Source organism: Neopelma chrysocephalum, unplaced genomic scaffold (genome assembly GCF_003984885.1).
Source record: "Neopelma chrysocephalum unplaced genomic scaffold, ASM398488v2 Primary Assembly neopelma1_155, whole genome shotgun sequence".
In the NCBI taxonomy this organism is placed as follows: domain Eukaryota; kingdom Metazoa; phylum Chordata; class Aves; order Passeriformes; family Pipridae; genus Neopelma; species Neopelma chrysocephalum.
Genome location: NW_020897817.1, coordinates 734,522 through 761,130, shown reverse-complemented (window position 1 = coordinate 761,130; position 26,609 = coordinate 734,522). Strand labels below are relative to the sequence as shown.

Sequence of the window (26,609 nt, the reverse complement as noted above, 5' to 3'; positions counted from 1 at the left end):
GTCCTGGAAAACGGGTTGGAAAACTGGTTTCAGGTGTTGGATTGGCATTTGAGCCCCGGCCCTGGTTCTGGTTACAGCTGCAGGACTAGACGTGCTGCCCCTGAGGGATGTGTGTTTACAGGGATCCCTCCCTCCCACATATCTGCTTCATCTTAGTGATCACATTCCCCCTTCCTGCTCCGGATTTCAGTTAAGGAAATCCTCTAGTAATTTACCTTTAATTTGCATGGGTTTAGAAACCTTACTGTGTTGCTCACTTAGGCTTTTACAGACTTCATGTAGCAGAGTCTCCAAGATGGTAATTCTTAATAATGATCCTGAAATATGGATTATGAATCTCAAATTCCTGATGGCTCAAAGTTCTTCAGCTGTTTTCCTGGGGAAAGGCCCCTCTCACCATCAGAAAAAGTGACTTCCCTTCACAGGCAGCAGGTTCAAACCCACTTGAACAAGTCTCAATTCGCTGTTCTTATGAAAAAATTATCTTCTGGGGCAGAGGAAATGATAAAGGTGCCATTGCCTAACCCAGCACTGAGCCTGGTACATCTGAATCACAGAACATCCTGAGCTGGAAGGGACCCCCAAGGATCACCAGCCCAACTCCTGGCCCAGCAATCCCACCCTGTCCCTCAGAGCGTTGTCCAAACACTCCTGGAACTCTGTCGGCCTTGGGATCGTGACCAAACCCTGGGGAGCCTGTTCAGTGCCCAACCACCCTCAGGGGGGGTCCGTGTGTCCCCGGTCCCGCAGCTTCAGAGAAGCGTCGGCGTGTCCCGGCCCGGCCACGCGTGCGGGACGTGCCGCGTTCTGCCCGCGGTGTTGGTGGGGGGGACGGACGGACCCGCTCCAGGAGGAGCCGCCAGTGCCTGCGGGGCTCCCCCCGCGCTGCCCGGGCCCCGCGGCCCTCCCCGTTTCCGTGGCAACCGCGCCGGCCCCGCGCCCCTCCCGCTTCCGCTTCCGCCGGAAAGGGCCGGGGCGCGCGCGGGGGAAGGGGAAGCGCGGGCGGGATTTCCGGCGGGAGCGGGGCGGGAGCGGGAGCGGCCGCGCGGGGAGCCGGGGCTGCGGGGCGGCCACGCCACTTCCGCCGCCGCCGCCGCGCCAGGGGCCGGCACCGCCGGCAGCGGCACCGGGAGCGGCACCGGGAGACGCACCGCGAACACCCGGGAGCGGCGCCGGGAACACCCGGGAGCGGCCCCGCGAACACCCGGGAGCGCGGCGGGGGAGCCGCCGCCCAGCGCAGCCCCGCGCCCGCCGCCGCCGCAGCCCCCGAGCGGCTGCGCCCCAGCTCCATGAATGGAAATCGGCAGCGCAGGTGAGCCCGGGCCCGGCGGGGCCCCCGCGGGCACCGGCAGCGGGTCCCCCCGCGCCGCGCAGCCCCCGGGGCCGGGAGGGGCCGGGGGGGTCCCGCGGGCGCGGCCCCGGGGCGGGCGGAGCGGGTCCCCCGCGCGGGGCCGAGGGTCGGTCGGTATTTCATAACCGGAGCGCCCGCCTTGCGTAACCCGCCCCGAGCCGGGACCGGCCCGGGATGGCTCCCCCGGGATGGGGCCCCGCTGCGGAGCGCGCTGAGGTTTAAGGCTGATTCCTGCGCCTCTGGGTGCGCTGCTCCACAGTGGCCAGGGTGGTTGTTGCCCAGGGAAGCTGTGGCTGCCCCATCCCTGGGAGTGTCCAAGGCCAAGCTGGAAGGGGCTTGGAGCAACCTGGGATAGTGGAAGGTGTCTCTGCCCATGGGAGGGGGGTGGGACTGGATGGGCTTTAAGGTCCCTTCCAGCCCAAACCATTCCATGAGGATCTTCACATTTTGGACGTTTGGTCCCTTTGCCAGGGAAGCACGTGCTTGGTATTTATAAGCTTTGTGTTTTAAGTGGGTTTTGAGTATCAGAGAAGGAATTTCTGCTTTAGTCTGTCGAAAGAAGTCAGTCTCCAAGGTTGGCAGAACAGTTCAGGTTTGGGCAGCATTTAATCAGCAGTTCCCTGGCTGAACCTGGATGGCAAAGGGAATGTCCAAAGCCACCTGGAGTTCTGTGTCTGTCACATCAAGAGGTGCCACAGGTGCTGAAGACATGAGCATGAGACTGAAGGTGCCAACACAAAACGTGCCTTTTCACCTCCATGTGTAGAGCCTCTTGTAACTTACTTGGAGATTTAAGGACAAGGGTGGATTTGGCTGGAAAAACTCCCCATCTCAGCTGTTTCCTGGCTTGATGAGGAGTTAAACATATTTTAGGAAGATGCAGGATTTTAGCAGTCTGGTGGAATTCAGGTGATACACTCGTCTGTTAACTTTAATCATAACCTGCTGCAATGGTAGTTGTCTCCTGATAAACAGATTTGCAAGAGCAGCCCATAAACCCTTTAGTTTCCCTTTGGAATGGGTTTACCTGTTGTTGGGCTGCAAGATGTTGGATTTTAGCGAAGTTGAGTGTTCCTGGTGGGCTCAGCCTGTGTCCAGCACAGTGGGTGACTCTTCCACCTCCGCTGTGTGATGAGGGAAGTGTTAAGGGTGATGTTTTGGGGTGTTGGAACAGGAGGACACAAAACATCCTTGGCGGAACAATCGAGGGTTAAAGCTTTGTCATCAAAAGGAGGACACTGAGATGTGGTTCCTTTTCTGTGTGTGAAGCAAAAACATGGGATAGAACGAGCAGGAGGGAGGAAAGATGGGGGTGTGAGGATCCCTGGAGTGTTGGGAGCGTGTGCAGGCACATCTCAGGTGATGTATCAGCATCAGTGCTGTGAGTGATTTTGTCCTGTTTGTGTGAGAGGCTCAGCCTGTGAAATCCAGAAAATATGGCTCTCCCAGCCTGTGGAATTGGACCATGGTTTAAAGCAGGAGCAGGATGTGAAGGTGGCTGCTCGGGGTGCAAGTTGTGGTGAAGTCAAATGACTGAGGAACAGGAGTAAAATGTTCACTGGGAGAAGGTACAGTGAAGGAAAAGCAGCTCTTGGTGCTTGAATCCAGTGTCCCACATTGCACTTCCACCTGGAAAATGGGAAGTAAACTTCCAAAAGGCAGAGAGATTCAACCAGCTGGGGATGCTCCATGGTGTGACCGAGTTGGATCAGTGCTGTGTGTGTCTTTATTTCCATGTCATGCATTGTTCCTTCAAAGCTCACAGTTTTTTGTGCTGAAAGAGTTAAATTGTTGTTTGGAGTTTTCGCTCTATTTCTTAACAGGCACTTTTAATATTCCATTTGCTTTTCTGTACAAACTTTGGCAGAGAAAATCCTGAGAAGTTGCTTTTCTCTTTCTGAGTTCAGAGTAGTGATTTGGGAGGCCCATTGAAAGTCCCATTTTTGTGGGTGGGGTAGAGGAGGGAAGGGGGTGATTCATAGGTGCCTTCAAAAGTTGCTCTGTGCTGTGAGATACAATGGCAGATTTCCTCTGGAGTTGCTGTGGGAGCTCTTTGACTCACACTGTGAACTTTACAAATTGTTTCGTCCTCAGAGCTTTGCTTTCTCGGGCGGGAAGGTGTCAAGAGTATTTCTTGAGCTAATTTTTTACCTTCCTGATTTTGGTCTGTGGAAATACCTTCCAGGGAAAAGTCTTCCAGGGTTTGTGTGGGCTGGCATGTTCTCTTCTCCCAGAGCAGTTGGGTATTAACTTCACTGTGTGCATATAAACTGCTGTTTTGAGCTTAAAGCTCTTAGTATTTAGATTTTTTTTTAATGGTTCAGAAGCATTTATTGTCTTGTAAATGCTCCCAAAACACTTCACTGTGTTTTCTGTAACTCCATTAGGCCAGAGCAAGTTACCAGGCCAGTGTTTGCTTGTGCAGTTGGCAGTCACTGAGCATGGCATCAAAATGCTGGCTTTTGATGAGTTTTAACATGACTGAATACCTGAAACCTTGAAAAAAACCCAAACCCTAAATTGCAAGGAGGAATGTTTAGAAAACGTGGATTGCATTACTCATAAATAATGTAATGCCACCCAGCGAGGCCTCAGCAACAGAAATGAGGCAATTCTGGGTTTCTGGCAGGAGGAGCTCAGTTATTGAAACCAATGTTCGAATCTGATCTTCCCTGTGTGTTTTTTTTTTAATCCAGAATTAAGTTATTTTTTGGTGGTGTTAGGATTTTCTTAGAGCTCCACAGGCTGGGCCTCTGAGTCCAGGCAGAGGCCAGGGGCCCTCTGCAAGGGAATCTTTTATTTTTCCCCCTCCATGGGGAGCTCTCCCGGGTGCAGCTCCAGCCTGAGGCTGGGATCTGTTCCACAAATCTGCCTCGTGGTCCTGAGCCAGAGTTTAAATTGTATTTTACCTGCTCAGGCCTCGATGGTGTCTTTTGGGCTGTTCCATCACCCGTTCAGTTAGAAATCTAGAATGGTTGTATAAACAGAAATAAAACCATTAAGTTATCTCTGATGATACAGTTTGGTTTTGTAATGCTGAAGCAACGGTAGGAGAGAGGATAATTTTCTGCTGGGAGGCCCTTCTGTAAGGAAAGGATCATGTAAGGAAATCTGCATTTCCTACGAGCATCCTGCCAGGGCTCAGGATTCTGCTCGGTGCTGTGAAGCTGTGGTGCCTGCCAGCAGCCTCAGTGGTCCGTGCAGGGTGTGCTGGAGGCAGCTGCAGGTCTGGGAGCCCCAGGTTTGGGAGCTCCTGCTCGCTGTGCTCAGCCTTTATTCCCGGCAGGGCTTCCTCTGGTTGCCAAGGTGGATGCGGGCGGTGTTTGGCCCCGGGCCAGGATCCCTCCGGGTGCTGCTCGAGCCTGATCAGAGCATCCATAATCCCACAGAGGCAAAGACTCACATTCAGAGCTCCTCCAAACCCCACAGGGGGCTGGAACTGGGTGAGCTCTGAGGTCCCTTCCAACCCAAGCTGTCCCGAGATGTGCTCCCTGGCTGCACAAAAGCCTTCCAAGAATCTGTCCCAGGCACCAGTTTTAGTTCCTCTCTGTGTGTTCCTTGTTTTCTGTTATAAATAAATTGACTTTTAGTGCTGGGGACCTTCCTGAGCGGGTTTTATGAATTGAGCTCTGCTCTGGCACGCTGAGCCAGGCTTGGGTTAGAGGGTTTTCCTTGGGTTTTTAAGAACATCTTCGGTGTTTACCTTAAGGGAGCCTACAAGAAAGATGGAGAGAGGCTGTTTACAAGGGCCTGGAGTGACAGGACAGGGGGGAATGGCTTCCCACTGGCAGAGAGGAGGTTTAGGTTGGTTGTTAGGAAGAGATTCTTCCTTGTGAGGGTGGGCAGGCCTGGCACAGGTTGCCCAGAGAAGCTGTGACTGCCCCATCCCTGGAAGTGTCCAAGGCCAGGTTGGATGGGCTTGGAGCAGCCTGGGCTAGTGGAAGGTGTCCCTGCCCTGGAACTGGACGATCCTTAAGGTCCCTCCCAACCCAAACCATCCTGTGATTCCATGATGTGTACATTCCTGAGGCTGTAATGACAGAGTATAATGGTTTCTTCAACACAAAGAAGTTTCTTCTCTAAAATCTGTGGGCAGCTGAGCAGGGCAGAGCTGCTCTGCTGTCTGGAAGCACCGAGGAGCAGCAGGAGGAGGCCCCGCAGTGCTGCTGCTCTGACAAAAGGATTTTGAGGCTTTGCCCACTCTGTTTTTGCAGTGGTTAAATGCCCTGGAGGGGAAGGAGCCTGCCCCTCGCTCGTCCTGAGCTCTGCAGATCGAAGCTGCTTGGGGTATTTTTGGTGTGTGTGTGTTTATTTCCATGGGTTTGACACAGGGCTCAGGCATGAGGTGGGGTGAGTCACCCAGAGCTGGGCAGCAGCACCGGCCCCAGAGCGTCGCTGCTTATTTGTGTTTTACTGGGCTTTGAGTCACAGCTTTGAAGCCAGTGACACAGACTTTCACAACACACAATCTGGCAGTTCAGTGTCTTCTGGAAAGCAGGATCTTCTGAGTGGGCAGTAATGGCAGAATTGACTTACAGCATACTCGGGTTTTTTAAGTTAATTTGTCCGAGGGAACGTGTGTCCAGTGACAGCAAAATAGCTGAATTTCTAAAAATTATGCCTGAACGGTGTGTAGACCTGCACTTCCTATTCATTTATTGGTCACTTAATCCCCAACTGCCAAAATCTGAGCCTTCCAGGCTGAGCTGGGTGAGGGGCACCCAGGGCAGACCAGACTAAAATAACCTTTTAAGCGTTATCTTTATTTCTGCAGTTTTGTTAGTCTTTCCCACAGATAGGAACTAAATATAAGCAAACTATGGTGTGTACTTCTTTGGAATATTAAAATGAGCTATTGAGTCCTTTATGCCACTCAAATGTTTGGTAGTAACTGCTTTTTGCACATGCTTATTATATTCTGCAGTGTAGCTGGAGTGAATTGTAGAGCTGCTTGTACTCGTGTGAGAGTATTAAAACGAAGGGAAAGTTGAAGAGAGCAGATGCTTGGAACAAGTTTTGCATAAGCAGAGTCTGTGAGCGGGTTTTAAATGATGCTTCTTGGTTTCTGTTTTGTTTTATCTCGTGGCTCCACGCCAGCCTCACTCAGAATTTTTTCGGGAGGTTTCTGGGTAGAGCCAGACAAATGTTAATGGGGGAACTTGGCTTTGGTGTTCACCTGTTCTCAGGACACGGTTTCCTTCAAGACAATGCAGGTTCTTTTTCCAGGAATTGTGGAGATTAATCAGAAGGCAAACAAAAAACATTTTTCCCAGCACTTGACATTTTAACTCTGCTCTGAAAAGGAGTGGGCTGGAGTCGCCTGCGTCACCGAGTAGGAGGAGAGGGGAGAACTTTGCACTAACTCTGGAGTGCTCTGTAAATCAGGGCATTTGTGCCATGAGCAGCTTCTTATAATTCAGACTACAAAGCATTTTGAGTTTGTTGTTGCTTCTTCACTGGAAAGAGGTATTTTGAAGTGGAAATACCAGTAGAAATTCTTGGAAATGGACCGTGTTTACTACTGTGTTTGGCTTGTAAGGCATGAGTAATGCAGATCTGGAGTGCAGGATTCTCATCTAAGTGGTGCAAAGTAAATTAAATAGATGAGAGTGGAACAGATTACTGGGCAGGTGCTTTTAGCTGACTTTGAAAAGACCCATCTCACTGCAGATTTGGATGTTTCTCTGAGCAGCTCTTGAGTATTCTCTAGACTATGAGTAATCAAGAGTTTTACAATCCTGTGTCTTAATCTGAGTCTTTACTCTTCTGGCAAATTGGCTTTGTGGGGGCAGTTAGACAGGAGGTAATGGTCTTACTCTTCATCCATTTTCAGCCAGCAAAGTTCAAGAATAATCTGTCTTCCGAGACTAAGCTGATAATGGCACTGAAATGAAGAGTTTATCACAAACCCTGTGCATCAGTCCAGAACTACTGATGCATTTTTGTACTCTGCAGCCACTTTGTTATTCCCAGGGTGTTCAGGACAGACTGGTTAAACTTTCTCTGATATTTTTACAGGACGTTTTTGTTGTTTTGGTTTTGCTCAGTTGATTTTTTTTGTTCAGGAAATCTCCTCACCAAAACTCTCCTGATTTTATTCGTGCTAATCCCAGAAGCTCATCAGCAAGAGAACAGCCTAGATGTGGGTGGAGGCTTCGGAATTAAAAATGGGCAAATGTTTGTTTGGAGTTTCTGTTGGATGTGTGCTGTTGGAGACGGCTGGTTTCCCGTTTTCCCACCCGGTTGTCCTGGGAGCTGGTTCAGGGGATTGTCCTTTGTGCTTCTCTCCTAACCTGTGGGTTTTTTCCTCCCGCAGGACCCGTCGGGGCACAGCCCCTGCTCATGGTGCCCAGACGTCCCGGCTATGGCACCATGGGCAAGCCCATTAAACTGCTGGCCAACTGCTTCCAAGTTGAAATCCCAAAGATTGATGTCTACCTCTATGAGGTGGACATCAAACCAGATAAGTGTCCTCGGAGGGTGAACAGGTGAGAAGCTGGAGTTTGTCTTGTCCATTGTGCCAGTGTGAATGTTCTGTGACATCAGGAATGTGAAAGGGGGAATTCCTTCCCCCGCGTCCCAGCTGGGAGGTGAAAGTGCTGCTGCTCGTGTGGCTTGAAGAGGAAGTCAATATTTATCACCTTCCTGAAGGACTTTGGGTTAATATTGCCTGGCCAGGAAGTGGTGCCTGGCAGCTGCTGCTGTGCAGGAATTTTGGTTTGCAGGTGCCTGAGGAAAGTGTTTCCATTCTGTAGGATAAGGGAATTGTGTCTCAAGTGAGATGTGGTGGTTGTGCCACAGAAACACAAAGGCTCCCCAAAGAATTCGGATCCTGAGGGCAGGTTTCAGTCAGAGGTGTTGCAAAAGTCTCTCTGGTTCTATTTACTACTTGTGTCAAGAAGCCTTTTTTATATAAAAATTTTATGGTGTTTTTTCAAGTCTAATTTCAGTGCTTATATCAGGTTAATCTTTATTACCATCAACTTATAATACAGCAAGGGAGATGAATCTTTAATTGTGTGCAAATTTGATCAGGCTTTTACTTAATTTTGTGGTAAAAACTCAGGTTATTAAGGACTTAAAGCCAAGACTTTTTGTTAGGGTACCACATGTTTATAACCAGTGTAGGCAGAATTCAAAATTCTTGTTAATTGAGGAGCAGGTGAACATTACTGCAGACTGTACAATGAGCTGGCAGAGCTTCCAGCTGGGAGTTTGTACTGGTTTTTATCACAATACCATCTTGTGGGTTTCTTCCAAGGTAACTGTGTCCTCATTCTCCGTAATAAAGGTGGCACAAAGGCCTCAGTCATTTCTAGGAGTTTCTGAAATTATTTCAGTTCCAGTATTTCCCAGTATTTGAGCATTTGCATTGATTCTGATTGTATTATTTAGTGTTTATTTGTTATTTTAGTTGAAGCTTGTGAAGCACCTTTTGGAATACCAGTGGGTGTTTATAAATCACTGAGTGCTGTTTATTGAAACTACTTCAGCAAAATATGGGGGGTGGGAGCCAGCTCCAGTCTGATCCTTCTTTGGAAACGTCCTCAATGTCAATATCCCCTTTTCCAGGGATGTGGTGGACTCCATGGTGCAGCATTTTAAAGTGACAATATTTGGGGACCGTAGACCAGTTTATGATGGGAAAAGAAGCCTCTATACAGCCAATCCACTTCCTGTGGCCACTACTGGGGTAAGACAACTGGGAAAACGTTGGACTGGTGGCAGCCTCGTGGGAAGGGAAAAGAAACAACTTTTAATATTGCTGAGTTCAGAAAAACTGGAAGTGTCTTACAGTAACTGTGCTGAAATGGAGTCCTTGTGATGGATTTGCTGCAAGTTCCAGTGTGTGTAAATGTGCAGGTGATAGTTTAGAGGTAATAGAACCTTCCCTAGGATTTAGTAGCCACTTTGTACAGCAAAATCTCTTAAACACTCAGTTCTGCAGACTGTAAAACAGGCTCTTACGATGAATTCAAAAATCAAACCATGTTTTTTCTGGAATGAAGAGTTTCTGATTTGAGGTGACAACAAGTTACATGATCCTCTTCTGTTTGGTCAGGGCCCAGTTCTCTTCACCCTGTTGGTTTGATAATGTATTTTATCCAGTGTGCTGTGTCCTCCATATCTGAGTTTGAGTCTGTGGCCCAGTTATGGGGAGGAATGGAAAATAAAAGCTACCAGGCTCAACAGCTGGTTTTTATTTCTCTCTTCCCTGCCCTGCCCAGGTGGATTTGGATGTGACACTACCGGGAGAAGGTGGAAAAGACCGTCCCTTCAAAGTGTCAATAAAGTTTGTTTCTCGGGTGAGCTGGCACTTGCTGCATGAAGTTTTGACAGGAAGAACCTTGCCTGAGCCTCTGGAACTAGACAAACCTATCAGCACTAACCCTGTTCATGCTGTCGATGTGGTGCTACGACACCTCCCCTCCATGAAGTAGGTTCACTGTCTTCCTGCAGTCTGTCTTTACCCGAAGTATCCCCGCTGGGACACCTTCATCCCTGTTTCTTCACAGGTGAAAAGGAGAGCTGCTCCTTCCCCCCGTGCAGCACAGCTGGTGAGCTGGCTGGGGAGACTGGAGCCAGTTGTGTGCCAGTGTGTTTCTGGGGGCAGAGCAGGGGTTGTGTGTCTGAGGTGATGAGGGGACAGGAGGCATTGATAATAGGCCTTCATTGCCATGCTGAGAGGTTCCTGTGCTGGAGCTCTGCTGTCCTGGTTCTGCTCAGCCTGAGCCAAGTGCCAGTGACTGTGGAAGGGCAGGAGTCTCTTCAATCCACTGACACCCATCACCAGTGTGGGTTTCTCAGGGCTGAAATATGTGGCTGGGACTAGATGCACATCCCAACAGTCTCTAAATTTCAGGGTTCTGAGGTAAAAATAACAAATAAGAGAAGTTAATTTTGCTTGGTTTGGTCAGTGAGAGGTACTTTTGAAGTTTGCTGGCTTTAGGCACCAGGATGGCTTTGCTCTGGGGGGTTTCACTGGCTGTAACTGGCTCTTAAAAAAAGGGGCCTGTGGTTTTATGGAAGCCAGTGTTCCTCAGCTTCCCTGGAGCTGAAGGAAACATTTAGATGTTAACCTCTGTACTAATGCCTGTGATTATAAAACTGAGGAGGTGGGGAGGTTCAGGAGCAGCTGTTTTCTACCAGAGAGAGAAGCAGTAGTTCCTCTGGTTCTTTTTTTCCCCCCACAGCTTTTGCTTCTGTTGGTGCATCCTGTATTAAAAAGTTCCTTAGTGAAACAGGCAAAATGGTATTGGAGGGTCAGGGCAGTATAGACAGGGCTGTTGTACAGACTCTGCTGTGATGGAGACTTGAGGTAGAAAATCAGGAAGGGTAAGTTAATTTAGTTCTTGATTTGTTGTAAAAACTGAAAGTGGTTGTGCATTTCTAAAAATAGTGAATGTTTTGTCTAAATTTGAAAGCACTGTGATGGGAGCAGAAGCATTCAGGGTATATTGTTTAAACTTGCTTCTTGGCACAGATTCCTGGTGCACAAAATTCCAAAAAATAATAGTGCTGTGTGTTATAATCTTGATTGCATAAATTTTATGTTTGGAAGGCAAGAGCAAAAACGTGTGGCCACCTGTTTCACCAGGTACACCCCCGTGGGCCGCTCCTTCTTCTCAGCTCCAGAAGGCTATGACCACCCCCTGGGAGGGGGCAGGGAGGTCTGGTTTGGGTTCCATCAGTCAGTCCGACCTGCCATGTGGAAGATGATGCTCAACATTGATGGTAAGTTGAGATTCAGGGGGAACATTCTGACCAGACCTATATGGCAAAGGCTGCCTAGAAACCCTAGTCTTTTTTTCCTCTGGATTTGTCATCATGTCAGTGTTTGAGCCGAAATTTAACTGCCATATAAAAAGCAATATTCCTGTGTAGGAAGGAATTGCACGTGGCTTGTTTTCCTGCTGGATTTCTGTGTTGGTCCATCCCCAGTGACAGGGGCAGGTTGTCTCTGTGCAGCTGTACACAGCGAGCAGTGCTCAGTATTTCCAAGAAAACTCTGTAAAACATATCCCAAACACTTCTGTGAATAGGGCTGATTGGGTTGGGCTTTCTTATGCAAAAGCAGATCTGCTCTGCACCACTGTATTGAGTCCCAGATGAATGGATCTGAGAGCAACTGGTGCCTGTGTGAGACTCTGTGAGCACTGGAGTCTGTTTAGTTGTTAAACCCCCATTGAAAAGTGCCAGTGGTGGAGGTGCAGGTGCTGCCTCAAGTTTCCTCTGATTCACATTCAGTTCTCACTGTCTGAAATGCTCTATAAACCCAAGGTAAATAGTCTGTCTTGCTCCAGGTTAGACAGTCAGGTTGTGTTTCACATCTGTCTTGGAGAAGAATAAAATATCAGAGATACTGAGCTTCCACACTGAAAATCTGCAAGTCTGTGTGTTCTGGGTTACCTAAATTGTGGGTGATACTCATGTGGCTTCAGATGGGTTTGTTCTTGTAAAATTGCCTTTCTAGCATCAGCTGTGGTTTGAAAAACAAATGTCACAACTTACCTGTCTCAGAAATAACCAGTGCTGGTCTCTCTCTGTGCAAGATACTGAGAGAGCTGCAGTTCAGGCAGGAGAATGGTATCAATTTATACCAATTGATGATGTCCTGTGCTGTGAAGCAAGTTTTTCTTACCAGCAGTAGCAAGTGAAGTAGCAACTCTTGGAGTAGAAATCTTTCAGTCCTTCCTGTGAGTGGGAAACCCGAGCCCTTTGTGAGCGGCGGCTCACGGAGCCATCACTCCGGGTCGTGGTCTGAGGCTGTGAAACGCCTCCAAATCCCATCCCTGGAGATGTCTTCGGTTGTTTCATTTGTACAAGGTGCTCTGTGAAAGTGTTGCTGTGGGAGACAACCCACTCACGCTGCCAGGGAGGGGAGTGTGAGGATTTGGGGTCAGTCAGTGATTGAGGTCCGGAGGTGGCGGGTGCGTCACGGGGAGTTGGCAGCCGGCTGGAGTGACACATGTCTGAGGAATGTTGGGTTGTGTGAGCACAGATGTGGCAGGTTTGGTACATGAGATCTGGAAAACTGAGAAATGCTTGTCGAGTATGTCTTTTCTGCTGTTGCCAATTGAAGTTTTCAATGTGTGGAGCAGGATGGGACTGAGCTCTGTCTGGTGCCACCTCACCCTTCCTACTAAAGGTGTTGTTCCAGTTTCTTGTAATTTTGTCGAGTAGATGATTTATGATCTTCCATGGAATGAATCAACTGTCCTGCTTAAAACCAGCGTATTGTCAAAGTGATGGTGACATTAGCATGTGGGGAGGGTCAGAGATTGGGGTGGATCAAGGATTGCACTCCCCACTACACCAACACAATTTGTGTGTAGTCAAAGTAGTGCTGGTGTCTCTACCAAATACTGGTTCAGTAATTGAGTAGATTGTATAATGATGACAATTATATTGCATGTTGAATAACGTTAGCTTTTAATATAAAAAAGTGCAGTAGAGAGATATTAATCCTGCGTCTGCAGCTCTATACAGAGGTGAAGGGGAATGTCTCTCTGGGGCGTTGCAGCTCTCTAGAAATAAATGTTCCCTGGGGAAAAACCCTTCAAACCCCTGCAATGCAAAGCAGTAGCAGGATGACTGTGCTGAAGACTGATGTGTCACCACGGGCCCTCCACTGGCGTTTGGATGCTCCACTGTGGCAGGGTTTGCTGACCTGTTTTTAAACAAGCATTTTTCTTGAGGTTTGCGTGGAATTCTAAGAAGCCTTCATTTATGTACTGCTGCACAACTCTCTGACTGGGTTGGGGTTTTTTTACACTTGATATTTTGCTCTTTGTAGTTTCTGCCACTGCCTTCTACAAAGCACAACCCGTAATTCAGTTCATGTGTGAAGTCCTTGACATTCATAATATTGATGAACAACCAAGACCTCTGACTGATTCTCATCGGGTAAAATTCACCAAAGAGATAAAGGGTGAGTAGAAATGGATCTGTTTAGTAAATCCTAAGGGGTTTGTTTTAACTGGAAGCCTGGCTAGCATGCATCAGAAGGGCCTGGAACTGCCAAGGGAATTGCAGTATCCATGTTTGTAGTTCTAATCCCGAACGAAACAATGCAGCTCTGCGGAAATGAAAGCTGAAAAACATTCCCAGTGGCTTAGAGGGAAAGAGAGAGCATGTTGTTCATTGCCTGGGCAGAGGTAGGTGGCTGGTGCCAACTCCTCCTAAGCCAGGGTCCCTGAGGCCACCTGGCATTGTGTGTGGGCTCTTGCTGTTCCAGTCCTGTGGCAAAGTGAACATTGATGTCAAGGCTAACAGTGATTCTTTGAGAGAATGCTGTTGCAGTGGCTTCTAATAACTGATGGCCTTGTGGAAAAACAAGTACCACTTGCAGCTGAAGGCCAAATTCCATTCCAAAGGAATTGCATAAGCTGCTGGTTTGAGTGGTTTCACTCCATATATGCTACTTGGGCTTGCATTTTCCCATATCCTTCATTCCAGTGTAACTTGCAGAGAGAGAAGCCTTGAAGGAGCTCAGCTCTTGAACACTTGATGCAAGATTAGACTCTGCTGAAATACTGGGCAGCTAAAAAGTAAATTTGAACTATAGTCATAAAGGGATGTGTTCATAGCCTAGTCATTAGTGAAAAAAACCTTAAAGGAATTGTTTTGTAGTAGTCCTAACATGCCTCCTTTTACATTTGTCTGTCTTTGTTCTGGAGGGTGGGTGACTGGAGAGCGAGGAGCTGCCTCTGCTTGACCTCAGGTGCCTCAGAAACTCTGTTACCATAGTCAGAAAATATTGAAATACTACTTTTGCTCTGAAACTTGTCTTTGCTGCTGTAGGATCTGGGAAATCCAGCCAGGCTGTGACCACATAGAGCAAAACAAGCCCTGCACTGGAGCACTGGCAGTGTGTGAGCAGCACTGTGGGAGGGCAGTGCCTTGGTAGTGTCACAGCAGAGAAATGGCAGAGCAGAGATGGGTTCCAGATATGTGTTCACAGCCCTTCTCTGTGGTCACAGTGCCCCGTGGTTTCTTTTCTTTGTTTTCTCTCAATGCTCTGTCAGGGCAGTGGTGGTTTATTTTTGACTGTACCAATCCTCTGAGTAATGCTGATGTTATTGATGCAATTAGTGTTGTCAGGGAGCAAAGAAGTACAGTTGGTGCTTCTTTGGGATGTCTGTGTCCCCAGTAAACCAAGTCTGCTGTCTGGTACATGGGGACCTGATTTTGGAGCTGCCACTGTCATGCTGATCATGGGTAGAGATAAGTCTGGAGAAACTCTGCTCTGTAGGCTGAGTGCTTTGAGATGAGATGCTCAAAATCTAAAGTTAAACCTGGACAGTGAAATTAAAGAAAGTTACAGCTGAATGTGGCCATAAAGCGGGGGGGAGGAGAAGACAATAAAGTAGAAATATGAGTTTGCCCTTTTAATTTCAATTACATTGGAACTGGTAGTTTGAAGAGGGTGTACAAGACTGGGAATGAGAACAAGAGGATATGGTGAAAACAGGCCTCTGAGTTCAGTCAGTGCCTGTTAAATGAAAGTGCTACAGGAAATTCAGAAGACACTGAAAATTAAGTGTTATACATCATAATTTCTTTTTGAGGGTAGTAATCAGGATTAGTCAGAATTCAAATTATAACGAAAGCAAAAAATGTTTAGAGAATAATAATTCCTTATGTTTGTGCTATTGGATGCTGACCCCAAAGCTGTTGTGTTCTATCATTTGAAACCTTGTGTCTCCTGGGCACATTTTTGGGTAGTTGTGACACCAGGTTTGGATGCTTTCCTGCAGGTCTGAAGGTAGAAGTGACTCACTGTGGGACGATGAGAAGGAAATACCGTGTCTGCAACGTGACCAGACGACCTGCAAGTCATCAAACGTGAGAGGCTTTTTGTCAGAGCGTGGAGTGTGTGATGGCTTCACACTGAGTGTGTGACAGGACCTGATGTTTCATTAATTTTGGAGATGATGGCATTTGGCAACTCAGATTTTACTCAAATGTCTGTCTTTTCAGCTTTCCTTTACAGCTGGAAAATGGCCAGACTGTGGAGAGGACAGTAGCACAGTATTTCAGAGAGAAATACAACCTCCAGCTGAAATACCCTCACCTTCCTTGTCTGCAAGTGGGACAAGAACAAAAACACACCTACCTGCCTTTAGAAGTAAGGGCCTTACTCTGATAAATCAGAAGGGTTTGGGTAGGTCCTGTCAGTTTGCAAAAAGTTAAGAATCAGTGCTCTTTGCAGCATGAGCTTTTTTGTAGATTTACATGTTCATTACTTGAATTTCCCTAGAGACTGTCTGTATCTTAAAGTGCTTTAAGCTTTAGAGCTACAAGAAAGTCTGAACATGCAGTTGCTTAGACACGTTGGGGTTGTGGTTTATGGTGACAGCTGGTGTTGTGTGTGTGGTGTGTTGGGCTCTGAGTGCTCCTGTTGGGAATTGATGCCTCTGGTTTCCCCTGCAGGTGTGTAACATCGTGGCTGGCCAGAGGTGCATCAAGAAGCTCACGGACAATCAGACCTCGACCATGATAAAAGCCACAGCCAGGTCTGCCCCAGACAGGCAGGAGGAAATCAGCAGATTGGTGAGTCCCTGAGCCCAGCTGAGGGTGACACTGGGCTAGATTACATCAGTACAAAACTTCTTATACCCCAACCTGGGCTTTTGATTCCTTCTTGTCCTTTAACTTAACAGATTGTAACTACTGTCTTAATAGGACTTATTTAAAATAGCCTTCAACAACAGCTTGAGTCTGTAGTACAGGCTCTTGCATTATCACCTCTACAATTAATTCCAAGTTGGTGTTCTATTTACTGAGAGGAAGCAAAATGCTTTTGAACAGGCAAACTACAAATGAGCACTTCAGTAACAAGTGGGAGCAAAAAAACATGTCATCCAAGATAACTCATGGTAGTAATTGTTTTTACTGGGGATTGTGTTGAGCAGTTAAATCCGAGCCTTTTCCAGCGAAATTGTTGTAGAACACTTCTGCAGTGCTCCTGTTAGTCTGTTGTTTGTTGTATGAATTATAGTCAGATACTTCTGTAACATGGAGAACCTCTTCTTCTTCCAGGTGAGAAGTGCAAATTATGATGCAGATCCATTTGTGCAAGAGTTCCAGTTCAAGGTTCGGGATGAGATGGCCCATGTGACGGGGCGTGTGCTCCCGGCCCCGATGCTGCAGTACGGGGGACGGGTGAGCCTTTGGCTTTTCCTTTGCTTTCCATTCTGAGGAGGGATTTCCTGTGCACCTTGACTAAACAGGGATCAGAGTTTGAATGATAAATTGGTTTTTTTTGCTATCCTGAAACTGCAGATAGCACAGGCAGCTTCTTTTGCAGCCGCTTGAGTGTCTGTTGCTTTTGTTTCCCCAGAATCGAACTGTGGCAACCCCAAGCCATGGAGTGTGGGACATGAGAGGGAAGCAGTTCCACACTGGTGTGGAGATCAAGATGTGGGCTATAGCTTGCTTTGCAACACAGAGACAATGCAGAGAAGAAATATTGAAGTAAGGCATGTCGTGGTTCAGGCTTTGGACTGTTCTCTTAATGAAGCGAAACACAAGTACAGGATTTCTAATGAGCATTTAACTAGGTTAATCATCTGAGTTGTTAAAGAGAGAATCCAGGCTGGTTTGCTTCCTTGCTGGAAGCTATAGTCAAAACACTGTGCCTGGAAGCCCTGTGGGGTGTTGGTCCTGTCCCTTCTGGTATCTTGAATGAAATACTTAAGGTGTCTAAATGTTTTGGGGTTTTCCCTCTCGTCCTGGCCTGTGGTGTTTCACAGCTGCACAGCCTCCACATAGTGAATGTTTTTTTTAAAAAGCTATTTGGAATTGTTGTCATTTGACTACCACGGTTCTGCTCTGGTTGTTGTGTGCTGTTGCTGCTGCAAAAATCCATGAATGTGCTGCTCTTCAGGGGTTTCACGGACCAGCTGCGCAAGATCTCCAAGGACGCCGGGATGCCCATCCAGGGCCAGCCCTGCTTCTGCAAGTATGCCCAGGGTGCAGACAGTGTGGAGCCCATGTTCAGACACCTCAAGAACACCTACTCGGGCCTTCAGCTCATCATTGTCATCCTGCCAGGGAAAACACCTGTGTATGGTAAGGGCACACCTCTGTCTCTGCCTGGTCAGGTATCGTTGGGAGAAATTTGCTGCCCAACGTATGCTAGAAAATTATTTAGGACCATTCTTTAGGCATTAGAAACCAGTGCTTTGTGTCTGAAGATAAATTGGAAGCAGGTCTGAGCACGCAGACAAGTCTAAAGTTACTGCAGAGTATGTGCACTGAAATTATTGTGACTTGATCTAAGGTCAAAATGGAGCAATGACCTCAGATGGACTCAGGTTGTCTCCTCCTGTTTGCTTCCCAGCGGAGGTGAAGCGCGTGGGAGACACTTTGTTGGGAATGGCCACACAGTGTGTTCAGGTCAAGAACGTCATCAAAACATCTCCACAGACCCTCTCAAATCTGTGCCTGAAGATCAACGTTAAACTAGGAGGAATCAACAACATCCTTGTACCTCATCAACGGTAAGACTCTGGAGACTGACCTGGGCTTTCTTTTAACAGATGTGGTTACTTTTGCTACTTAGCACCCAAAATTTAAATATGGCCAAGTTTTAAGTTGAAACGTTCTTTTGGTAATAGTACATGATATTGGAGGTAGAATTCAGTTCCTTGCAGCACAGGTTCTGAGTGGTTGTTGGCCTGTGAGTTCGGTCTTAAGCCAAGTTTGATGAGTATCAAAGTTGAAATGTGAAGCAGTGGTGTGTGGGAGAGTATTTTAAAGGCCCTGGGAGACCATCCTGCTCTAAGTCCTGTAAGCCAGGGTAATGTGTGTGCCCCTGCTCCCAGCTGCAGGGCTGATGCTGTACCACAGAGGGGCTTGGGTGATCTGCAGGCCCTGCCGTGATCACCTGCAGCATCAGCTGGATGTGCCACTGAGGTGTAACTCTGTGGCTGTTCCCCACCACAATCCTGCCCCAGTTCTGGCAGTGTGTTCCCAGTGTGTGTTGGGCTCTGTGCTGGGGTGGGTTCCAGGTTCACCTCCTGTGCACAGAGACCCCCTTGCTGAGCCTTGGCCCCGGTACCTGACAGGGCTGAGGCAGAAACAGCCCCCCCGTGAGCGACGACCTTGTGGCAGCTGCTCAGCTACGAGTGTGACTTAGCACTTTTTTCTTTTTGAAGACCTTCTGTGTTCCAGCAGCCAGTGATCTTTTTGGGAGCTGATGTCACTCACCCTCCAGCTGGAGATGGAAAGAAGCCCTCCATCGCTGCTGTGAGTTTTGTTACATTAACGTGTTTTTTCATCTTAGGTAAATGTTAGAATACAAAAAGCAACTCAGGGACTGTGTCTGTGTCAAATACCTGTCAGGGCTTATGCCAGTTCTTTGTACACACTCCCAGTGATACTAAAAGTCACGTCTTTAAAAGGAAAAAAACAATGTTTGATGCTTCTGTCTGGTTTCTTAGCTCTTTAATTTTTAAATCAAGGTAAGACAGCATTGCTAAATAATATATTTCTGCAAAAATGTTCTCAAGGAAATAATGCAGCTTGGTGATGTTAGCTAATAATATCCTTGTCTTTTTAAAGGAAATAAATGTAGCTAAAGGCCTGGTTTGGCAGAAATATTTTTGATGCTTCTTACCTTTTGTGTTGGTACAGTCCAGGAGATGAAGGTGATGGTTGGAGGCTTGGTCAGTCCTCTTCTGTTTTGTCCCCTTGGTATTTTAGATGCCATTGACTGCAGTTATGGAAACTGTGTCCGTGTTTAGAGTGACTGAGGGAAACTGAGGTGTTTGGCCTTGTAAAAAGTGAGAAAACTTCACAGGAAAAAGTCTGTCTGGATTATAAGAATGTGCATTAATGAGGTGTGGGACAGAGGGGAAGGCAAATTCCGTAGATGCATTTCAGGGTGCTGGGGGACAATTTTTGTTACCTCTTCTCAAGAAGGTGTTAAACCTGTACCTACTCCAGGTTACTCTTGTTTCCCATAAGCATCTTTTACTTGAAAATTGCCACTCTTGGGTTTTTTTGCTGTTGATTTCTTTGGGTGGGTTGGATGGTGAAGCCTTGGCTGCCGTGCTGTGCCCGCAGGTTGTAGGCAGCATGGATGCCCACCCCAGCCGGTACTGTGCCACGGTGAGGGTCCAGCGGCCCCGGCAGGAGATCATCCAGGACCTGGCCTCCATGGTCAGGGAGCTGCTCATCCAGTTCTACAAGTCGACACGGTTCAAGCCCACCCGTATCATCTTCTACAGGGACGGGGTCTCCGAGGGACAGTTCCGACAGGTGGGTTCGGTTGGGGGTTTCTCGGAGGGTTTTGTTGCTCCACAGTAACTCCAGGTCTCATTTTGTGCTGTTTGAGTTGCTTACATTCACACCAAGGTAGCACAAAGTAGTTGAGACTTTGAGGTCGAGAATTTCTTAATCCCGTTGGGTAAGAAGAGTTGCTGCTTCTTTCCTGTCTGGGAAGGGGAAGTCCTAGAACTTGGGAAACCACATATTTCTAGGTGCTTCCTAAGATTACTAAAGCAAAGTTGCACTTGCTGTTGTTAACCACAGCCCCTTTATTAGATGTTGTGTTTAGCATGCAATGGAAGGAAAACCTGAACTCTTGTGTTCTTGTAGGTTTTGTATTATGAGCTGCTGGCCATCAGAGAAGCCTGCATCAGTCTGGAGAAGGATTACCAGCCTGGGATCACCTACATCGTGGTGCAGAAGCGACACCACACGCGGTTGTTCTGTGCTGACAGAACAGAAAGGGTAAGCACTGCCCTCTCCTAGGAGCCTTGTGGGAAAGCTTCATGTCAAGCTCTTGTGCTGCTGGAGGAAATATGGTGTGGGCTTCTCTGTCCATCTGGTTGTCTGTGCACTCAGGGAAGTGTTGGACTGATAAAATGTGGCCCCAAATGGAAAAATCACTGACCTAAGTAGGTTAAAAAGCCCCACACATCCCCACTGGAGCTGATGTTCACGTGAGTAACCAGGACCAGTCCCCAGCAACTGGAACAGCAGAAAGTACAAAATGGTGGAGCCTTTTTTCTGAGTCAGTCCATCCAAGCTGAGACTGAGAATTGGAAATACAAACGTCTGTGCAGCTCTTGAGGCTGAGCTGGAAAGCTCTGAAGTGCTGTAGGTGCAGTGCTGAGGTGCTGGAGGGCCATCCAGTGTCCTTGTCAGACCTCCCAGGCTGCTCTAGTGACACTTCTTGCACCAAATCCTTGCCAGTGGTGAATAGAAACTTGTGTTTTCCATTAGAGTTGAGCTGTGGGAGCAGCTGAGGCTGCACTCAACAAACCTTTTCCCCAGGTCGGCCGGAGTGGCAATATTCCAGCGGGGACAACTGTGGACACAGACATTACACACCCCTACGAGTTCGATTTTTACCTCTGTAGCCATGCTGGAATACAGGTACAGTTGCTTCTTTGTAAGTAAACGTGAATTTAGAACGTGTTGTTTTTCTCTGTTTTGCGGCACCTGTTTGCAGACAGTTATTTGGGAGGGAAATGTCATTTTATCTCAGTTTTATATGATATCTCGTTATTTTGGGACTAAGTGTTGTTTGCTTAAGAGGTGGTGGTATCTTCAGCACCTTTAAACTTGCACTGATGGTAAGTGATGCTTTTTAAAGTTTATTTTAAAGGGGTCACTTTTTTTGTACCCTTTTTATTTCTGAAAATAAAACTTGCTACTTAGGACATTGCTTAAAATGGAAAAAAATTAACTCCTTAATTTTTATCATGTAAGTGTGACAAGATTATAATGAGTTTAGTTTAGGTTGGATGGGCATGATTTCTTTTCCAGTTTTGAGTCATTGCTATGTTTTTTTGTCTGTCCCTAGGTCTGGGCAAGCTGGCTTTTGGCCCTTTGGAAAAAAAAAAATTGTATCAATATAAGTTGAAGCAGGAATTGCCAGATGTAGTTTCAGCTCGTTTTAATTTATATTTTAATACAGCAAGCCCCAAAAAGGCCTCAAGTAAATTTATGCTTTCAATACATTTTTTGAAAAGAGAGACTTGTTGCCTGGCTAAAGCACAACTACTGACCTAATTCAGGTGCAGTGTAAGATTTAACTGTGGTTTCTAGTGTTCATACTTGAAATTAGGATGCTCAGGAATCAGAAAGAAGTAAAAGCAGCAGTTGTTTCTCTGGGAAATGTGTCTTGGTGAGAAACAGTTTAACTGAAGGTGGGTAAGAAGTGGTGTAATCATGGTTTGGTCGTGTTGGGAGCAGGTGTAGATCATTGAAGGTTATGTAGAAGGCAGGTGGGGTTTTATCCAAGCAAGAATAATTAGAGCAATATAATCATGTAAATGTTACTTCCTCATCTTTAAGTACATTTAGGGCTGACGTGAGACTGAATGTTCTTGGGCTGCTGTTCCGTGGGAGTTCAGACAGGGCAGCCTGACCCCTTCTGAACTTGGTGGGACTTGTTTGTCTGGAACCCAGGTGAGTGAATGGATGTTCCCCTCTCCCAGGGTACCAGCCGGCCCTCCCACTACCACGTGCTGTGGGATGACAACTGTTTCACAGCGGATGAGCTGCAGCTCCTCACGTACCAGCTGTGCCACACCTACGTGCGCTGCACCCGCTCCGTGTCCATCCCCGCCCCAGCCTACTACGCTCACCTGGTGGCATTCCGGGCCAGGTACCACCTCGTGGACAAGGAACACGACAGGTGAGTGGCTGTGTGCTCAGGTTTGTGTCCCCACTGACCTTTGTTCCACTGTCAGGCCTAAAGACACCTGACTGCGGTTAAAAAAAAACCCTCACCTGGGTCTGCGTTTAGTTTTTGTTACCTCTGAGACCAGTGTTGAGATCCTCACTGCTGGCAGCTGCTGCTCTGCACCAGGCCAGGGTGGGTTGGTGGATTCTGTGGAATAACACTCAGATTAAAAGAATCAAGTGTAGTTCACTGAAGTGTTTTGTCATGGCTTTGACGTGGTCTGAGGGAATCAAGCAACGCGTTTTAGTTATTTGCTTTAGGATCAGAGTTGTCATGAATGAACCAAATGTTAAGTGCTTCCACTTATCTAACTCTGTACGTCAGAAATATTTTATAACCTTCAAGCCATCAATATATTTATAACAGGCTTATTTTTAGATGAACGAGCTGAGCAGCAACGGTGAAGGGATTTATGAAAAGCCTCGAGGCTGCTGAGTGAATAGAAGAGTTGATTCTGCTCAGTGTTCAGTTCTCTTCCTGCTGCTCTGTTGCTCTGCTGAACGTTGGTGAAGGGCCTGGAGAGTCATATGAGGAGGGGCTGAGGGAGCTGGGAGGGCTCAGCCTGGAGCAAAGGAGGCTCAGGGGGGACCTTCTGGCTCTGCAACCCCCTGACAGGAGGGGGGAGCCGGGGGGGGTCGGGCTCTGCTCCCAGGGAACAAGGGACAGGAGGAGAGGGAACGGCCTCAAGCTGTGCCAGGGGAGGGTCAGGTTGGACATGAGGAGGAATTTCTTTATGGAAAGGGCAGTCAGGTGTTGGAAGGGGCTGCCCAGGGAGTCCCCATCCCTGGAGGTGCCCAGGGAAGGCCTGGCCGTGGCACTCAGTGCTCTGGGCTGGGGGACAAGGTGGGGGCATCGGGCACAGTCGGACTCTGATCTTGGAGGTCTTTTCCACCCTCGGCGATCCTGCGATTCTGTCGGAGAGGTGCGAAAGCAGCTTTTTGATCCAAATTAATACAATTCACAGCCCTGCCTGTCTCTCCCTCGTTCCCTGCAGTGCTGAAGGGAGCCACGTGTCAGGACAGAGCAACGGGCGAGACCCCCAGGCCCTGGCGAAGGCTGTACAGATTCACCAAGACACCTTACGCACGATGTACTTCGCTTAAGTCAATGACCCGGGAGACACTCACCGAGAGGAGAACTGAGAACTTAAGCCACATACAATGTATGTTTCCAGGGGGTTGGTTTAGGGGCTGTGCCTCCCATCGTGCTGGAGCTGACGCTGTGCAGGGGGCGAGAGGCTCACCCTTAAATTGACACGAGGAAGATTGTTTACTTCATCCAGGAACACAGCACTATTATGCAATATGAAACCAGCCAACTGCTTTTTTGGGGCGGGCTCCCGTGGGAAGCGCCGCCGTCATTTTTTTTTTTTTTAATTATTATTTCTCGTAGTTTAAACCCTCTTCTGCCTTTTACCTCAAGTTGCTCGGCAGCACAACTATATTGTTGCAAAAAAAAAAAAAAAATAATAGTAATAATAAACTAAAATCTATCGTGGAATTCAAAACGAAAAGCAAAACCACCTTTTAGGAACAATCACAGTGATTGTTTGGAGGGAGGGAAGTGTGCAAAAAAAAAAGAAAATAATTAAGTTTTTAACCCCCCCGTGCATTGAGGAATCCTTCTCCCAGTATTGCCATCGAGCATTGGAATGTGAACATATCCGAGTGCATTGGAATGTGCAGCACTAGCTAGGAAACAGAGAGGGGGGAAGAAGTTTTTGCACACTGATCCAATAATTTGAACCTAATTTAGCCAACGGCTGCCTTTGTGTCTTTTCTCACAGCTTTGGAGTTCTCAGCTCCAAGAGTTCCCTTTCAAAAGCAATCCAAGAAGCTCGTGGTTCATGTGCAGGCAGTAGTGACCCAACTCTTCTTGCTCCCTGGGGAATTTACTAAAGCTGCTGTTTCACCTAGTCCAAAAGTTTCAATTTTTCCTATCTGGCAAGTCCAATCTGTTGAAGCTTCACGTGAGATCCAACGTCCCAGGTGTTCTGGGATGACGTACAGTAACCACCAGAACTGAAACTTTAGAGCTAAGGTCTTTTTGGAAAAAAAAGAAACCTGCTAGTTTACTTGCTGCCTCTCACACCTTAATGTGATTCATATGTATGTGTGTTTGAAGTTTAGCTTCCTTTTGTTTCTTTTATATTTATTAGAGTAATAATAATGCTTTAATTTAATTATTACAGAACATGTGGTCAACATCAACTTTTATTTTTTAGAAGTGTAACCATGTTTATTTTTAAAAAAAAGAAACTGACAACTTGTTTTGCTATCTTTTAGTGCAATAAGCGTTCTAAAGAAAAACTGTGTCCATTGAGCTGTACTGAAGCAGTGTCTGTACCACGGACCGTGGGAGAATGGACACCTCCAGGATTTTAAAAGGACAAAGTAAAAGCCTTAATTTTGAAAGGAAAGTTTTATAGTCAGAAGGAATCTTGAATTTTCCTTTTTTAAATCAAAAAAAAAAAATAAAAAATTACAAAAATGCTTCTAGACTTCTGCAAGCTTTACTCGTCGCTGCAGTCTTTTGATTTAACAAAGGAATTGGCCTTATTTTTGGCTTTGAAATGTGGAGCATATTTGAATTAAATGGAAAGGGTTTTGTATTAAGATCTCAGTTTTTACATGCTTAGTTAAACCTATTTGACATCAGTAAAATGTCTGGAATTAATAAAAGTTTTTAGGCTTTTTTCCTCTTTGATAATGACTTTCCTTTTAAAATTAAGTTATTGGTAACTTCATTTCACTTCGCAAACAAAGAGGGCTGGGATAGTTCTAACATGTTAAATCGCTGAAATGTGAATCAAACCGATGAGACTCTTTCATTCCACTTTAAAACCAATGTTTGAGATGTCAGAGACAAGCGTTTATTCAACGAGGGGACTGGGGAGTTTTGCACTTTGTAAACTCGTGAACTGCATTTTTGACTGTTTTTATTTGCACTGGTTCATAGTATATTTACTGCAGATGTTTGTATGGGCATTGCTGTGATCCCAGCCCTCCTGACCTCCACCTGCTCTCACATGAAAACCAGTGGGTTGGTCTAAGTAGCTTCTCTCCTCTTTTCTCACCAAATCCACTGTTTGCCAATATACTGTATTTTGAGCCTAAAATCTGAGCCCGTTTTGCTTCACCAGGCATGAACCTCCCTTTTTTCTGCCAGAAAACCAAGTACTGTATTTTGTGCATTTGTATATTGTATGGAAATGTCTGTAGTGCTGCTCACAACTGTCCACAAGAGCTTTACTAACAGTTAGTGTAGATACTTATTTTATCTCCCAAAAATCAAGGAAAATAATGGAAACAGACTAACCTGGCAAAGTTAAAATTGCACTGAAAACAGTCGTGAGGGTGGGCAGGGGCTGGGGGTGCTCGGAGAGGAGGTGGGGGGCGGTTGGGGGTCCAGCAGATCCCAGGGGATCAGGAACCCCTGGAACCAGGGCTGTTCCCTCTCAGCACCTTCAGAAAAACCTGGTGCAGGGAGGTGGGTGGGACAGAGTCCTTTCAGCGAGGTGGTTTCTCAATAAGTCTCTCAGATGTTTTTCCCAGTCTGTGACCTGACAGTTTTCTCCTAAAGCCTCTACCGGTGTCATTTGTAACAGGTTCAGCTTAGGCTTTTTACAGGAATTTGTTTTAAAATAATTTTTTTTTTTTAAATTCTCTGTTTTACAAGGAGTTCTTGTGGAGTTCTGGCATTTAGGTGAAAACTCCTTTTTTACAAAGCCTTTTGCCTCTCCTTTCAAAGCTGCTGGATGCTTCTCATCCCACCCACGCTCGGCAACTTGGATTTGAGAAGCTTTTTTTGCTCGCTACTTTCACCAAAAACTAAAGAACCTTCATTGGCAAAGTGACTTCAGTTGTCAAGGTAACGTTGTACCTGGTTTTCATGTGAAGAGTATTTGGAAGTTTTAATCTCTCTCTTCTTGGTTTTGCAAATATCTACGTCAAGTGCCGATACTTCTTTGTATTACGATATCAAGTTACTGACGTTGTGAGGGCCACACATTAATGATGCTGTAGCTGCTATATTTATTTAAATGGAGATGGACAATTACTGCACTAAGGAATGAGGAGAAAAGCAAGGAATCAAGGTTAGTTAGATATCTTGGTTTTTTTTCAAAAGAGAATTAATGGTGTGAAATATCAAGTGTAACAAAGGGTGCTGTCATTTTAACTGAGATTAAATAGCCAGATATTCTTCTTTTGTTTAAAAACATATATATTTTGATGTTTGCAGTTTGGGGGTGGGGGGTCGGGATAAATGGTACCTCATCTGTGGTGGCAGTTTCCAGTATATTTTCAGAGTATATGGATTTCTTTTATTTTTGTACCTGCTCTCCTTTAAAAAGAAAAAAAAAAATTCTCAAATTTTATGTGCCGTTTGAGGAAATCTTGAGTGGCACAGCAGATCCCCCCCTCTCCTGGCGGGAGCTGGCTGTGGATAGTCCAGAGAGGGACGTGGGCACAGGCTGATGATTCTTCTTGCTTTGCAGACCCCGGGTTTATGCCTGTTGGGAAAAGCAGTTCCCGTCTCCTCAGACACTGA

General features: G+C 46.7%; 1 protein-coding gene across 4 annotated transcripts; it reads left to right on the top strand.

The window, feature by feature from the left end:
* The first annotated feature begins 1,232 nt into the window (after positions 1-1,232).
* AGO3 (argonaute RISC catalytic component 3) lies at positions 1,233-26,423 on the top strand. 4 transcript variants are annotated; one of them, XR_003537068.1, is made up of 20 exons: positions 1,233-1,312; positions 7,668-7,839; positions 8,924-9,044; positions 9,580-9,788; positions 10,950-11,086; positions 13,149-13,283; positions 15,112-15,199; positions 15,335-15,482; positions 15,788-15,907; positions 16,397-16,519; positions 16,698-16,831; positions 17,244-17,428; positions 17,700-17,859; positions 18,517-18,607; positions 19,427-19,621; positions 19,961-20,095; positions 20,642-20,743; positions 21,811-22,010; positions 23,053-23,220; positions 25,737-26,423. XR_003537068.1 is itself a non-coding variant. In XM_027701375.1 (19 exons), exons 1-19 carry the CDS (start codon positions 1,294-1,296, stop codon positions 23,159-23,161), a joined length of 2,583 nt encoding a protein of 860 aa, XP_027557176.1. In that variant the 5' UTR covers positions 1,233-1,293; the 3' UTR covers positions 23,162-26,411. The 4 variants fall into 4 exon arrangements, 2 of the variants coding, with proteins under 2 accessions (XP_027557176.1, XP_027557177.1); XR_003537067.1 differs by having other exon boundaries at positions 23,845-26,423; XM_027701375.1 differs by having other exon boundaries at positions 23,053-26,411.
* Positions 26,424-26,609: the final 186 nt, after the last annotated feature.

Excerpts from the sequence above, each read along its gene's own strand:
- AGO3 (XM_027701375.1), top strand. Across the intron at positions 11,087-13,148 it reads GATGATGCTCAACATTGATG|TTTCTGCCACTGCCTTCTAC; the intron begins GTAAGTTGAGAT and ends TGCTCTTTGTAG. Across the intron at positions 15,908-16,396 it reads AGGAGGAAATCAGCAGATTG|GTGAGAAGTGCAAATTATGA; the intron begins GTGAGTCCCTGA and ends TTCTTCTTCCAG.